Source organism: Hydra vulgaris, chromosome 02 (genome assembly GCF_038396675.1).
Source record: "Hydra vulgaris chromosome 02, alternate assembly HydraT2T_AEP".
In the NCBI taxonomy this organism is placed as follows: Eukaryota; Metazoa; Cnidaria; class Hydrozoa; order Anthoathecata; family Hydridae; genus Hydra; species Hydra vulgaris.
Genome location: NC_088921.1, coordinates 35,473,483 through 35,490,000, shown reverse-complemented (window position 1 = coordinate 35,490,000; position 16,518 = coordinate 35,473,483). Strand labels below are relative to the sequence as shown.

The 16,518-nt window shown below is 27.8% G+C and overlaps 2 protein-coding genes and 2 long non-coding RNA genes across 5 annotated transcripts in view; all 4 read right to left on the bottom strand.

Annotated features, from left to right (window-relative positions):
* LOC136076900 (uncharacterized) overlaps positions 1–406 on the bottom strand; it is a 4,016-nt gene extending 3,610 nt beyond the window's left edge. Inside the window, exon 1 of one of the 2 annotated variants that reach the window (XR_010636668.1) lies at positions 88–406. This is a non-coding gene — a long non-coding RNA (uncharacterized LOC136076900). The remainder of the gene's footprint in view (positions 1–87) is intronic. The other variant, XR_010636667.1, reaches the window with a different exon arrangement.
* Positions 407–3,753: 3,347 nt separating this feature from the next.
* Positions 3,754–4,308, bottom strand: LOC136076025 (uncharacterized). The gene has a single exon (XM_065789485.1). It carries the CDS (start codon positions 4,306–4,308, stop codon positions 3,754–3,756), a length of 555 nt encoding a protein of 184 aa, XP_065645557.1.
* A 5,577-nt stretch (positions 4,309–9,885) lies between these two features.
* On the bottom strand, positions 9,886–12,849 carry LOC136076899 (uncharacterized). The gene is made up of 2 exons (XM_065790722.1): positions 11,529–12,849; positions 9,886–11,426 (listed from the first exon to the last, which is right to left on the bottom strand). The coding sequence occupies exon 2, from the start codon at positions 11,181–11,183 to the stop codon at positions 10,014–10,016; it is 1,170 nt and encodes a 389-aa protein (XP_065646794.1). The 5' UTR covers positions 11,184–11,426; positions 11,529–12,849; the 3' UTR covers positions 9,886–10,013.
* Positions 12,850–13,782: 933 nt separating this feature from the next.
* Positions 13,783–15,339, bottom strand: LOC136076496 (uncharacterized). The gene is made up of 3 exons (XR_010636312.1): positions 15,205–15,339; positions 14,259–14,418; positions 13,783–14,024 (listed from the first exon to the last, which is right to left on the bottom strand). It is a non-coding gene; the product is annotated as an uncharacterized LOC136076496 (long non-coding RNA).
* Positions 15,340–16,518: the final 1,179 nt, after the last annotated feature.

Genomic DNA, 16,518 nt, shown 5'->3' with positions numbered 1-16,518 from the left:
TTATGTATATCCACGCCTGCAAGGTACGACTAGTAGGACAGTGTAATTGTTACATCAAATAGTGTAAAAAAAGGGAAACAGACTTACCTCCTTTCTTTACCGTTCGATTTCGCCATTTTTTGGTCAGTATACATATTTCATCTGCTGGCTTGATTTTATCGTGTTTCCGCCAATTTCAACGAATAAGAAAAAGAACAATGACGCTGGTACGAATTGCACAGCGGTTTAATTACCCCCCTTTCCCCTAAATCGAAATAAAGTCTCAGAAAATTTTCTACGAAATCTTTCATTGTGACAAGATGATATTTCACAATTGACCGGTGTTTCTCAATCCTCAGTTGGATTTATTTTGCAACGATATAAACATCTCAATCTATGGAATGAGAAGTTGAAAGATGGAAGAAAGAAAGGACTTAAAGATAAATATAGAGATAAATAAGATAAATATAGAGATAAATAAGATAAAGTAAGAGCTATTGTTTCAATTTAAATGCGGCTAAGCTTTGATAGGAAAAGTATATAAATCTCAAGAATGAAAAACGTATCATAAAAAGAATACTCTTAAACAATCTATTGATGGAGAAATTAAAGCAAATTGTTGTTCAAAAAGGAAATATAAACTTTTTTATTTAGAAAACTTGTGCTTAATTAAAGACGATGAAACCTATTACAAAATGGTCTATTTACAATTGTCACTCCATCAATATTTTCATTAGTCAAAAGTAGATATATTCTCAAATCAAGTATATTGATTTGAGAATATTTGCTTCCAAGTTCCTTATATGGCAAACAATCTGCTTCTGAAAAGTACACCATTTAAAAAGTAAACTTTGAACGCGGATTTTTATACAAAAGAATGTTTAAAGAAACCCTTTTTACTATTTATTAAAAACATGATATGCCTAGATTATTTTGGCCTGATTTGGTGATAATCCACTACTTCAAGAAGTCTCAAGAATGGTATGAACAAAATGGCGTCTAACTTGTACTGAAAGACCTATAAATTGTCCTGAGCAGCGAGTTATTAAAAGTTATTGGTCAATTATAAAAGGAATCTAATTGAAAAGCAAAAAATTAGCTTCAGATAAAAAAAATTTTAAGAAAAATTGGATAGCAGCTTCAAAAAAACTCAAAGCAAGAACCAGCTGATGATGTCAATAACTCGCAAAAGTAATCGGTTTCAATCAATGTCCAAATAAATTATTAAAGTAAATAATTCACATAACTTTATTGTGTCAAAAAATTACAAAAATCTGTTAAGTAGTTTTCTATTAATAAACAATTAAAGGGTTGCTAAATTTCATACTGTTCATCCGATGTTAAACTAATAAAACTCAAAGCCGATATTCAGAGTTTTTAATTGTCACCTTGTCGTGGAAAAGTCTAAAAAACCAAGCTTTAAGAGATTTAAACGAACTGTTAAAAGGCAAACAAATTTGCATATTTATAAAAAAAAGCTCTAAAATTAAAAAAAACACACACACACAAAAATTAAAAAATAAAGTTAAAAATTAAAAAATTAAAAAAAAAAAATACAAAACTTAAATTAAATGTAAGCTAAAAGTCATTTTGCGCAAATTGGGGAACCTGCAAAAAGCTTTCTTTTTGGAGTTATCAAAAAAATGCTAAACCTTCTTTGGTTTCCTTATTTAGGTATTATCACAAGTCTGGTTACTTTTCCATTAAATACTTTTATATTGTTGTAATATAGAGTAAAAGCAGGTAGATTGAAAGAGAGGATAAGAATGAAATAGTTATGGCAATGTTTATTTTTTATTTATAATTTTGCCAAATCGGGTTTGCACCCAAGTAGCAAACAATATTGGCGCAATATTGGCGCAATATTGTTAGCGATGTTGGCGCAATATTGGCAACAATATTGGACCAATATAAAATGTTTACATTTAGCAATATTTACCTAATATTATATTTATATATTGGCCCAATATCGTGACAAATATTGCAAAAACATTTAGATAACATAACAGACCATATTGCCAAAATACTGATTTGATTTGTAGAAATATTCAAATTAAAATACTTAATAATGGCACTATATATAGTTTTATTTCGTAAAAATAGAACAACAGCTAATATATTAGTATTAGTTATAATTAATTAATACTATTAGCTAATATATTAGTATTAGTTATAATTAACTAATACCATTAGTTAAAATTAATTTGTTGGTTAATAATGTTAAAATGGAAAATACAAAATCTCAAAATTGAATCAATATATTAAATATGACACAATAGTGTGATATAAATTAAATATATTAAAATGGCACTATATATAGTGCCATAGTTTTAATCAACAAATTAATTATAGTATATAAGTATTAATTTGTTGATATATTATAAATAATATATTAATACATAATTATAATCGTATTGTAATATATTATAATATATATAATTATAATATAATATATTATAATTAATATATATTTGCTGTTTTTCTATTTTTACTAATTTATATGTTATATTGTAATACATAGTTAATAATTTATATTATAATATATACTTAGTTCTTATATTCATTTTTTTGTATTTTATATATATTTCATCAAGTTTATGTTCGAAATACTTAAGGTATAAAAATATATCAAATATATGAAAACTACTTATTTGTAGACAAATTAGTTAATAAATTAAGTCATTTTAAAGCATAATGTATAATTTTTTAAAATAAACTAGAACAAAATCATTATATATAAATGTTAAAAAAAATCTTATATAAACTTTAAACAATGAAGAAAAGGAAAAGCTATAAAATAATTTTTTCTCTGCAGCAATAAGCATTTTTTAAAGATTGACGATAACGGAAAATATGAATACTGTTCTGACAACTGATCAACTTTGAAAACATTAAGTTTTGATGACTCACATGGATAGCTGTAAAAATTTTTCATCATTTTAAAAATGCGACATATGATAATTATTTCATCATGCTCTGAGTCAATAATATTGCAAATTACGATAACTTTTCCATCATTAAATAAAGCGCATCTGTTTGCATTCTCAGTGGAAAAAAAACAACCAGCAAAATTAGGTTGTTTATACTGTATTCCTGTAAAGGTAAGGGTTGGACCTTGGTGGTGAGTTTTACACAATGAAGGTTTTAATGATGGCGGTTCATCTAAAAAAACAAAACTTTGCTCAGATAAACGCTGACACAATTGTCTGAGTGGAAATCAGCCAGTTCTTACCATTTTTTTCAGTGAACCAAGCATGTTTTCAAATGGGAAGCACTATAATTATCAAGAGCACCAAAAAGCCTAACATCATCACATATATGAATAAGACTATGCATAGTGTAACTTAATGAACTATCACCATACAAACTTGAGAGTTCCTTAACAAAAAATTTTTAACAGTTTTTCAGCATAATTACAATAATTATTAGAAGTATTTGGATTTGCTAGTATTGAAATAGCAACATTTAAAAGCATAAAATGATGGTAAATATTCGACGGTAAGTGATTTCTTAAAACAACCGGACCAACATAACATAAAAAAAGTCTAAATTCAGTGGCTTTCCATCGACTTATTTCTTTAAGAGACCGTGGTTTTCTGGAAAACTCACAAGGAATACAATTTACCAAGCTAATCATATTATTAGATATAGTATCAGCATTTCCTACACTTATTTTAACATTTCGTGAGCCACGAAGCCAATACAATAACAATTTTCGAGTCGCGCCAAGGCATACCAGATGCATATATTCCAAAGGAAATTGAGAAACCAATATTAAGCTCCAATATTAAGCTCCAGAAGTGATGATATAATATTCTTTTGATGATGCTGTTTTTGTTGCCGATTAATAAATGAGGTATCTGTTCGCTTTTCTGCATTAAATTCTGGAAATGTAACTCTTCTTTGAACATATTTTCCAACTTGAATACACCTTTTGCATCCATAATAGCCATTGTGGCTTGTTATACCTTTAACAAATGCCCGAGCAGGTGCATCGCATATAAAAGCATTCACAGCTATGGTAAAAAAGGAACCTGCTGCTACAAATCCATGATCCTTATCAGATAAAAAAACTTCCACTGTAATTGGTTTACTATTTCCACAAAACAAGCTAACTACAAAAGGTTTATAGGTAGTTCCATCATAATTTACTGAACAAAGTATTGGCCAAAATTGCTTTGCAGAACTTTTAAATAGTGGCAATCCATCAATGCTAAACTGAAGTTTCAAACAACAAGTTACTTTATTTGCACTTTCCAATAATTTTATTAATTGTTTATCAAGTCCTAAATAAACATATTCACCGCAATTGTTGTGGATATCATACATTGGGATTATATCAGCAAGCTTCTTAGTTTTTAAAACAGTTCTAGCATTTTTTGGTAAGGAATGATATCGACCTAATATTACTAATAAATCAGATAAAGCAGTATGTCTTATGTTATGCTTTACAGACCAAGTTGCAAGCAAATCCTGTAAACTTTTATTATGCTCGTTTGCATCACCTTCACTTGAACAAGATGGGTAATAGTCATTGCCATCATTCTCATCAGATGAACCATAGTTATAAGAAAGACATAGTTTGGAAGCGAACAATAGCGCATTGTTTTAACTCTTTCATACTGTTTTTTCTCGTTTCCGGACTTCCGAACCTGCACAAAAAGATTGTTGTTGTTAGCGGTTGCCTGTTATTTTTTAAAGTTGTCTTTCTATTTTTATTAAAATTGATTTTTTTTTATATGCCTGGTGAAAATTGTGCAATATTTGGTTGTTCAACTTCAAGAAGACACAAAGGTATCAGCATTTTCAAAGTTCCTACTCCAACTAATGATGCAAATAAGAAATGGAGTAATGAGCTTATTAACGTAATTACTAGAGACAGACTCATCGATGATTCTTCGAAAAAACGAATTGATTCCTTCAACATTTATATTTGCGAGCTTCACTTTACTGAAGATCAATTTTGGGTTTACTCATCTCGAAAAATTTTAAAGGATGGAGCATTGCCAACTCTAAATCTCCCTAAGAAAAGTAATCAATCACAGCGAAGTTCAATATCCATTACAAAACGTGAGGAGTTTTTAGTGACGCAAGAGTTAATTTCTCGAACTACAACGTCATGTTACAAATCTTTTGATGATTTTACAAAACGTATTTTAAAGCTCTCTCTTGATGATTGTTGGAAAATTTCTTTGGATGATAGATTTATAGTAATTACTTGTAATTCTCCAGAACATATTTTACCAAAGTATGAAATTTATGTCGACGAGTTGCTAGACTATTGTGTAAGAATTTTTGGTTGGATGTTACCAATAGATCATCTTTTGTACCTTCAATATAAAGGATCTTTTTTAAATGTTTCTGTATCAAAATTTATAAGTCATATTGAAACTCTTGTTCTTTGTCCTGGTGTTGAAGTAAAAAGTTTAGACTTAATCAACCAAAACTTTAAATTTGAAAAGCATGTTATAACTAAAAAATTTAACTACTTGCTTTTTAAGCAACTTACTCTTAAACCTAGATTAAATCAAGATGAGTTTTATCGTTCACTTAATTGTAATATTTTAATAAAATCCCAGAGTTTTTGTTATTCATGCCATTCTTTGCAACTTAAAACTAATTATGAAGTAAATAATAAAAATAAAACTTTAAACCAACCTGCAAAGCTGAATGCTCCTCTTAAATTTACCTCCACCGAACGAATTAAATTAAGTTTGCAACAACATCGTTTAAAATGCAAACAGTTGGAAAATCAGATTGAACATATGAAAACAGTTTTGAATATGGAAAGTGAAAAAGTTAATTTAGAACTTGATTAAGACCTTAAAACATTGTACTCTGGTTTTAATCAAAAAAATATTCCAGACTTCATGAAACTATTTTGAAATGAGCAGCAAAAGTATATTAAAGCTTCTAGCCCCTGTAGTGTAAAATATCATCCAATGATAATAAAATTTTGTCTCAATTTAGCAGCTAAATCTTCGTCAGCATATTCTGATTTGCGTTTTGATAGTAAGACTGGTTCAGGATTTTTAGTTCTTCCAAGTTTACGCACCTTGAGAGACTACAAAAATTATATACATCCTTCAAGAGGTTTTAATCCTCAAGTCATTAATGATCTTGCAAATAAAACTTCTAACTTCTCTAGTTCTGAACGATTTGTTACAATTCTGTTTGATGAAATGAAAGTTCAAGAAGATTTGGTTTGGGATAAATACTCTGGTGAGTTAATTGGATTTGTAGATTTAGGAGATATTCAAACTAACTATGCAACGCTTAAAAATGTGAGAGAGCTAGCCTCTTATGTTTTAGTTTTTCATGTTAAAAGTATAGTAAACCCACTTTCCTATAGTCTAGCAACATTTGCCACAACTGGAGTAACATCGACACAACTTATGCCAATATTTTGGAAAGCAGTGCGTTATCTGGAGAGTATAAAGTCATAGCTGCAACTGCAGATGGTGCATCTCCAAATAGGAAGTTTTTCAAAATGCATAAGAAATTAGATAGTGGCTCAGGGAAAAAAATTATATATCGCACTAAAAACTTATTTAGTAATGATAATAGATTCATCTTTTTCTTTGCAGATGTACCTCATCTAATCAAAACTTCTCGAAACTGTCTAAGTAATTCTGGTTCTGGATGTAAATCACGCTACATGTGGAATAGTGGATTTTTTCTTCTTTGGAATCATATTTCAACATTTTATAATTCTGATTTAGAAAGAGGTTTAAAACTTGTTCCTAAACTAACAAGCGATCATGTAAACTTAACACCATATTCTGTGATGAGGGTACGTCTTGCATCCCAAGTATTGAGCGAAACGGTAGGAAATGTTTTAAAGCAGTTTAGACCACCAGAAGCTGCTGGAACTGCAGAATTTTGTTTAATGATGGATATGTTTTTTGATTGTTTGAATGTACAGAACTCTGTTGAGCATATAACAAAAAGAAAGCCATTTTTAAAACCTTATGAATCTGTAGATGATTCAAGATTTGCTCGGTTAGATAACTTCCTCTTATACTTTAAATTGTGGAAAGAATCTATAGATCAACGAGAAGGAAGTTTTGATGAGAGCTCAAAATCAAAAATGTTTATTTCTTCTCAAACTTATGAAGGTTTGCAAATTACAGTGCATTCATTTAAAGAAGTTGTTAAATTTTTACTTGAAAATGGTGTTCGATTTGTATTTTCTGAAAGATTCTGCCAAGATGATCTTGAAAACTATTTTGGAAGACATTGTGCAATTGGTCGCAGAAAAGATAATCCATCTATCAAAGATTTTGGCTACAATGACAATACAATCAAGTCACAATTTTCAGTTCGTCCAATTACGGGTAACATTCAATCTACTAACAATAATATCATGGATATTGAAAATAATCCTTTACCGAAAAGAAAAAAAAATAGTTCAAAGTTAATTCAAATTACAAACCAACATTAAGTTCTGCTTTTTCACATTTATTAATTGAAATAAAAAGGTTATTTTCATAACCACAAAGTTTTAAAAGCATTATTTGTCATTATATTTATAATGGTAAGAGTATCTATAAATGAATTAGTATAAAGGCATTGTGTTTTTCTTCAAAAAAATATTTCTAAACAAAATACGATTGGCATATTTTATTAAAATAAATTGGCGGGCTTCCATCAAGTTCAAGTAAGTTAAACTACTGATTTTGGACCCCCTCCTGAGGGTTATTTAAAAGAAAAATTATTTTTTTGAATATTTTAGGGGGCGCGGTTTGACTGTTGTAGGGGACATGGGGGTCAGCTTGCCCCCCACGTCTTAGACTAATTCTGCCATAGGTATAGTAAACATTTAAAATAAACAAGATCAATACTTATAATTTTAATTCACTTGGAATAACATTTGTTTGTTTTCTATTTGCTTGCATAATTATTTATAAGTAAATAAAGGGGGACTGTGACCGACGGTCGCAGGTGTGATCAAAGTTTGCTTTGAAAAAATATATGTTAAATGAAAGCGATGAAGTACTTCATCACTTGTGTGACTATGTAGTGATGAAATACTTTGTCACTACAGTCATAAGAATATCTTTAACGTAACTAAAATTAATTCATTTCAATAAAATTTTATTTTATTGGCTCAGCCAGTACCGTAGCAACTGAAAATTGCCCCATGCGAGTAAGGTTATTGAGGTGCAAAAAGAAACAATTCTTTTCTATAAATAGCTCTTTTTAATTATTAAAAAAATATTTTTATTCTTCCTTATGAAAATCTTTTTAGAAAGATATTGCTACTAAATGTCACAAAATTATTAATAATTTTGATCTTAATAATTTTTGGTTTAAAAAAAATTGATTTTTTTCAATTATTTCTAAAATTTGTATAAAATTCTGGTTCTTTTGAGACCCAGGTTGATATACTTTTTGAGAAAAAAAAAAAACTTTTATTAGGGAATTAAGGTATAATCAAGGTTCATGGGGTGTGTAACCTCTTTCAACGAAAACAATGACATTTTATTATATATATATATATATATATATATATATATATATATATATATATATATATATATATATATATATATATATATATATATATATATATATATATATATATATATATATAGAACCCTTAGATGTTGTCCGAAAGTTTTTTCCATATTTTGTTGACAAAAAGTAAAAATTAAAATGCAAGACCGGAATTTTTTTTTTTTAATAATGATAGACTGCCTGCCCCAACCAAACCCTCAGTCGATGTAGCAGCACTCCCTTGCGGGTCAGGCTATTTGTCAGTCGATGTAGCAGCACTACCTTGCGAGTCAGGCTATTTGTCAGTCGATGTAGCAGCACTCCCTTGCGAGTCAGGCTATTTGTCAGTCGATGTAGCAGCACTCCCTTGCGAGTCAGGCTATAAGATAGTCGATGTAGCAACACTCCGCGCATGATTTACAGTAAAAAAAATTAAAATAAAAACATTTTATTAAAAAAAATAAAAATAAAAACATTTTATTAAAAAAAATAAAAATAAAAACTTTGTTTATATTGTTAAAAACATTCAAAATGTTATAAAAACATTCAGAATGTTTTTAAAAACATTCTGGTCAATTAAATTTGCGTTTTTGTGGTTTTTTTAAAAAACGATTAATTTGTAATTAAATTAATGGTTTTTACTTTCGTCCAACACGGAAATGTTGGACGAAAGTCAAAAGTAATTAAAAGTGACGTATGTGTTGGCGTAAGAATCACTTTTTTCCTTCCGCTCTTCCTAAAGCCAACAAACTATAGATCTATATATATATATATATATATATATATATATATATATATATATATATATATACATATATATATATATATATATATATATATATATATATATATATATATATATATATATATACTTACTCTTGCCAACTATAGTGAGCAAAACATGATAAAATATGTTACCTTTCTTTAAGTGTGTTTTTTTTTAGAAAATTTTAGTTTATTTAGTAGTGTTTTTTTAGAAAAAGGAAAAATAATGAAAAAAAGCTGATCCCTGCCCTAACCCAAACCTTTCAATGTGCTAACAACTTACTTGCAGGTTCTCCTTAAATCAGTCTATGCATGTACCCTCGTCTATCCCTTAATCAGTGTGATGTCAGTGTGATATATATATATATATATATATATATATATATATATATATATATATATATATATATATATACACACACATATATATTAAATGATCAGGGTTATGATCAATTACGTATATATATATATATATATATATATATATATATATATATATATATATATATATATATATATATATATATATATATATATATATATATGTATATATATGTATATATATATATATAAATATGCAATTGATCATAACCCTGAATTTACTATGAGATTTACAACAAAAAGCTAACAAAAAGTTTATTGAAGTACTATTTTAATAAATTAAGTAAATATTAAGTAAAATTTTAAACAGAATTAAAGTAGTTTTATGCCATTAATGTTTTAAAAAGATATGTGGCTATGAAAATAGCCTTTTATGTTCAATATTTATGTCAATTTCCTTCACTTGCTTTCTTTATTTCGCATCGCAATGAACGAGTTTTACAGGTTTTCTTTCTCATCTTATGTTTTTCAATAATATCTTTGGCATAAGAAAATGAACGAACTCTTACAAATAATGTAATTAAGTGCTCTAGCAAATTCTTACTAACTTCAGTTGATTCTGGATCATTGCAAACTTGTTTATAAAGGGATAAAACAATATAACTTGTAGACATGGACTCGATTAGAACTTCAGGATCTAGTTTTAAAAAAACTTGTGTTGTTTTTTTACGAAAAATATTCTCACATGTCAGAAAAAGATCTTGAATTATATTGTTTACTTTCCACAAACCCCCTCTATCTCTAATATTTACAAGTGTCTGAGTATCATCTTCCATAACCCTACAGCGCAGTAAAATTGAAACACACTGTTGGCTATACTTACATACATTTTTACTACTTTTAAATTTAGTATACACTCTCTGAAAAATATATCCAATAAGATATTGTAAACTCTTTCTCTCTATATCAGTTATTTCCTGAGTTGTATTTACAGATTCAATAGTATTTGGTTTTATATCAGAAAGATTGTTTAATATAAGAGAAGACATTTCAGTGAGTAGTGTATTACTCAAAGCTAGATCGCTGAAGTGTGAAGCTAGTAGATTTTCGCTCAACAATCCATAATAATCTTGATAAAATAAATCACTATTGCCTTTAAATTGTTCTATTATTGGTTTTAACTTTTGCCAAAGATTTTCAGCATCATCTAATGAATAACTAAATTTCTCGCATGAGAACTGTTTTCTTATATCAAATGGCAGACACATGTCCATTTGCAATAAACTTGCACATTCTTCAACTATGCTTTTCAGCTTTAGTGGTGACAATGTATTAGACGAGTTCTCCGTATTATACATTTTGGAAGAATCTATTTCAAAACTCTCTAAAATATGCTTCGATGCAATGTGTCTCTTAAAACCTCTAATTGTCTTGTAAACTTTGGGACACTGAATGCATGCATGCTGTTCGACATTATCTCTATAAATATCAATATCAGAAACAATAGAATCTATATCTGTAATTAAGTTAATGTCATTGTTCAAAAATCCTCCTTCAACCACGTCAAACAAACATTCCAAATCACTATTTATCTCGAAATCGCTGTTAAATAATGCCATTTTTTAAACTTGTGCAGGTTTGCCGGGTCGTTGTGCAGTTTTCAAGTTAAAATCGAAAAACAATGGAAACGGTCCGTGTTTCCAGACTATGTATTCTTATGACTATGGATGAACTCAATTGAGAAAAAGAACCATTAGTAAATTTAACATTATTTGTATCTCCCTCGAAACCAATAGCTTCGTTTTTACATCGATCATCAACAATTTCAAAATCTATAACTTCGCTCTTGTGTTCCAAATATTCTATATAATTTGATATATAAAGTATAAAAATCGTTACATAATATACTAAAATAACTTTTCACTGTTAATGTAAGAAATAGCAAATATACTATGTATGCTTACTCTCAATGCTGCTAGAGCAAGGTAAATTTTCATTTTGTTGCAAGTCTTGCAATTTTATTTGCAAGCTACTATTTGGAGTTTTTAATTCTTCTAAATGCTTCTTAACATTTCTTCTGATAAAGTTTGATCAAGCTGCATATCTATTGGCTTTTTTTTGTTTAAACATTATCTAAACAATAAAAAAATAGAAAAATTTCGTGATATAATTTAGATTAGGGGCCGTCCATATAATACGTACACAGTAAAACCACTGATTTAGGACACCCCCTTTGCACGCTCTTGAATGTTTTTAACTACCCCCTTTGCGTACATACGCATTATTTATACAAAATTAAGACCCCCTCCCTTCCTTCACCAACGCATGAATATTGCAAAACATTAACAATAACAACAAAACTTTTCCTCTTTTAATTATTTATAAAGAAATATAAAAAACAGTGAAAAAAAAAATTAAAATTTTTTTTTTTTACACTCGTGAATTCAATGTTTTTATAAAAAATCAAGAAAAAAAAAAATCAAAAGAAAGAAAAAAATCTTTAGGAGAAAGAGAGATAGTCAAACCACGTACGTACTCACTCTCTTTAACACCCCTCCCTTGCTTATATGCAATTGTAAGTATTTAAAAGTTTTGTATTCGTACAAAACTTTTCTAAATTTTCATTTTTGAATTATGCCTCAAAAAACATTGCCAAGATGACACTACCATTTCGATCATTAAAATACCCCCTAATTATGAATATTGCTCAATTAACATGTAGTTTAAAGTTCTCTAAATTTTCTTTTTGTATTTGATATCTAAATCTGCTATGCAATGTACCAAATTTCAGGTTGTTACATCATTCAGATCATTAAAGATTGCTACATATTAAAAAAAAAAAGCAGAGTCAGCATAAGTAACAACCGGGAGGTGTTGGGGTTCCTAATTTAAAATTAAACTTTTATTAAAAACTGTTTTAGCTGATCTGACACCAACCTAAAACAGGCAAATTATGAACTTCAAATTAGAAAAACCAAGAATCAGCAATTATTGCCAGTTTTTCTAATTCGCAAGGTTGTATGTATATGTGCATATTGTATATGTGTATATTGTATATGTGTATATTGTATATGTGTATATTGTATGTGTGTATATTGTATGTGTGTATATTGTATGTGTGTATATTGCATATGTGTATATTGTATATGTGTATATTGTATGTGTGTATATTGCATATGTGTATATTGTATATGTGTATATTGTATATGTGTATATTGTATATGTGTATATTGCATATGTGTATATTGTATGTGTGTATATTGTATGTGTGTATATTGTATGTGTGTATATTGTATGTGTATATATTGTATATGTGTATATTATATATTTGTCTATTGTTTATTTGTCTATTTTTTATTTGTGTTTATATATATTTATTTATATATATATATATATATATATATATATATATATATATATATATATATACATATATATATACATATACATATATATATATACATATATATATATATATATATACATATATATATATATATCATATATATATACATATATATATATATATATATATATATATATATATATATATATATATATATATATATATATATATATATATATATATATATATATATATATAGATAGATAGATATTTATTAGAAACATCAAATACATGTTCTAAAGGACACGACGACCCATACAAAGATGGACACTAACAGCGTGCCCATAAATAAATTTTCAAAAATGCACCACAGAACCAATAACAAAATTATAAAATTACAAATATTATAAAGAAAAAAAATTATAAAGAAACAAATAGATGTTCTTTTTAGAATAAATATTTGTTCAAGTCAAAAGAGTTAATCTTATTTTTAAATAATAAAATATTTTTTGCATTCACAGCATCCAAGGTCATATTGTTTCACATGTCAGCAACTCGGAAAGAAAAACTATATTTTCTTGAATCGCAGCGACAAAATTGTTTACGTATTTTATAAATATGACCCTGGGTATATATATATGTACACACACACATATATATACATATATATAAAACTATTATTAAAAAACTTGTAAAAGTTTTATATAAAAGTAACTTTTAAAAACTTGTAAAAGTTTTTAATAATAAAAGTAACTTTTTAATTTTTAGTTAAAAAAGCATAGAATTTATGAAAAAAAATTTTAATAATAATTTTTATATGAAGCAATTATTATATTAAAAATTTTCATATTGTTTCTAAAATAGCTCGTAAGAGAAAGAAAAAATCTGAAAGACAAATAAACAGTAAAGAAATAATTTTGTATCATTTCTTAATTTTCATTAGGCTGTTGAGTATCCAACACCTTTGCCTCAAGTTCAACTTCATCACCACTGCTTTTGCAGATACAACGTTTTTTTCTGCCTCCATCTCGATCTACAGCTTGTGCTAAAAAACTGCTAATTTTCATTTTGATTTTGGCTTCCGTCGAATCAGGAAACTGTTTCATAACAGCAGCTACAAACAAGCATAAAGTTTTTTATTACATGATCATAGCCAAAAACATGTCAACATAAAATTTATTTTAAAGTTTAATTTCAAGTACATTCTAATACAAAATAGAGATTGACATCATTTAGAATCAAAAATTTAAAGTATTCAGAACCAAGCCAGTCATAATTGAAGACGGCACACTCCGCTACCAAGATATAATAGATAATATATAAATAAAAAAAGAAAAACTTCAATAACCTATTACAGCTCTGTAACATTTCAGTTTTACAAAAGATTTCTTTCCTTTTCGACCTTGTCCTGAATATAATAAACTAAGAGACTTTGAAAATAAACAATTCATAACATCTCTTGTCATTTGATTGCAACTAATGCCACCAACAGAAGCCAAACGATTTGTCTATTATATTCATTAAAAAAAATCTATCATCATATTGAAAAAACCTGTTAAATCTTTTACTATTATAATATATATATATATATATATATATATATATATATATATATATATATATATATATATATATATATATATATATATATATATATACATATATATATATATATATATATATATATATATATATATATATATATATCAATATATATATCAATATATATATATATATATATATATATATATATATATATATAAATATATATATATATTGCTACATCGACTATCTTATAGCCTGACTCACAAGGGAGTGCTGCTACATCGACTGACAAATAGCCTGACTCGCAAGGGAGTGCTGCTACATCGACTGACAAATTATTACATCGACTGACAAATAATATTAAATAAAGAAATATATATATATATATATATATATATATATATATATATATATATATATATATATATATATATATATATATTTCTTTATTTAATATAACTTAAATTTCCATTTAAAATCGGGTTTCTTTTATTAAAATTGAAAAAGTCATAATGATGTCTGCAAACGTAAAAGGATGTTGGTACACACTATACTCTTACGTTTGTATAAAGCATTAAAATAAAATTGCTTTGTTAACATGGCTGTTGTATTTTAACGCTTTCCGTTAAAGGTTAATGATTTTTCTTTTATATGCGTTTAAAATAAATGAAAAATTAAAACCATTTAATTAAGTCTAAAAATTACTAAATAAACTACTACATCATACGCTAATCATATGTAAAACTTGCCTTTTTAATTATTATGTATTCGTCAAACTTGTTGACATTAAAATGCCATTATTGATATTCGATAAAGATACGCATGGGTACAAATATGTCAGTCAATAATAACTTTCCAATATTTTTTCGCCATTATCGGCCAAATATATATTACAACAATATTGACACAAAATTATTGGCGCATTATTGGCTAACTATATTGTATGTCAATATTAGCGCAATACGGTTTAGAAATATTGGCGATATATCGGATATCTTGGCCAATATTGGCCAACATACCCAATATTCCGCCAATATTGCGCCAATATTGTTTGCTACTTGGGCAGTGGCGAAAAAAAAGTTGCAAACTTTAACTCAACTAAGCAGCTTAATCATTCAGCATAACAGTAGCAACTCTCTATAGGCATTTAAACGGCATAGGTGAAACAATTGGCAGTGGTTCAAACACAAGATTTTGGCATTATTTTGAATCTACTCTGGTAGATACACTCATTAAATTGTCCGATTGGGGCTTCGGTAGAACTTACAATGACGACATCGCTTTAGTTACCGACTATTTGCAACATCAAGGTCAATCTCATCAGTACCAGGGAAAGATTGCTATATTCTTTTCATCAGCTGGAGGAGTCACAAGTTAAACATCAGAGTCGTTGGCATTTCATCCCTCAAAGCGGCTTCTTGCACGCAAGAAATAGTTTTAAAGTATTTCAACGCAGTGCAAAGAAAATTCAATGAAGCAGGTTGTACCGTTTGTGAAATTTTGATTAAATTGGTTTCTCTGGAAAACAAGGAAAGTAATACATATATTGCAGACGTGGTGCTAAACAACAACTGAAATTGGTTGTCAACAATACAGTTGGAAATTGCATCAATGCTGCTGGTTATCGACTTGCGCCATACATTATTTTTTAAATCAAAAAACGTCTGTATAAAAATTGGTGCTTAAGTGGTCTAAATGATGCCGTACTCGCAACATCTTCATCTCGATGGATGGAAGATAAACAATTCGTGCAGTAGCTCATTGGCGTATACGTTCCCGCCATTAAAAAAAGTCAGGGTTAATAGTTTAGTCGATTTGTTAAAAATTAGTTTAATCAATTAATTATTTGATTAAATAAATTAAACTTTGGTTATTCAATTATAGGTACTCATATTTTAGTCGAATATGGACACTTGACACATGTTACCTATCGGGTTGTACTTATTTGTATCGAAAACAAAAAATTTGCTTAGCTCCTCATTCGTCACATATTCTGCAACCATTAAAGGTGGAATGCAAGAAGCGAACTTGAGTCAAGTTCGACTTGAACTTTACTTTGTAAC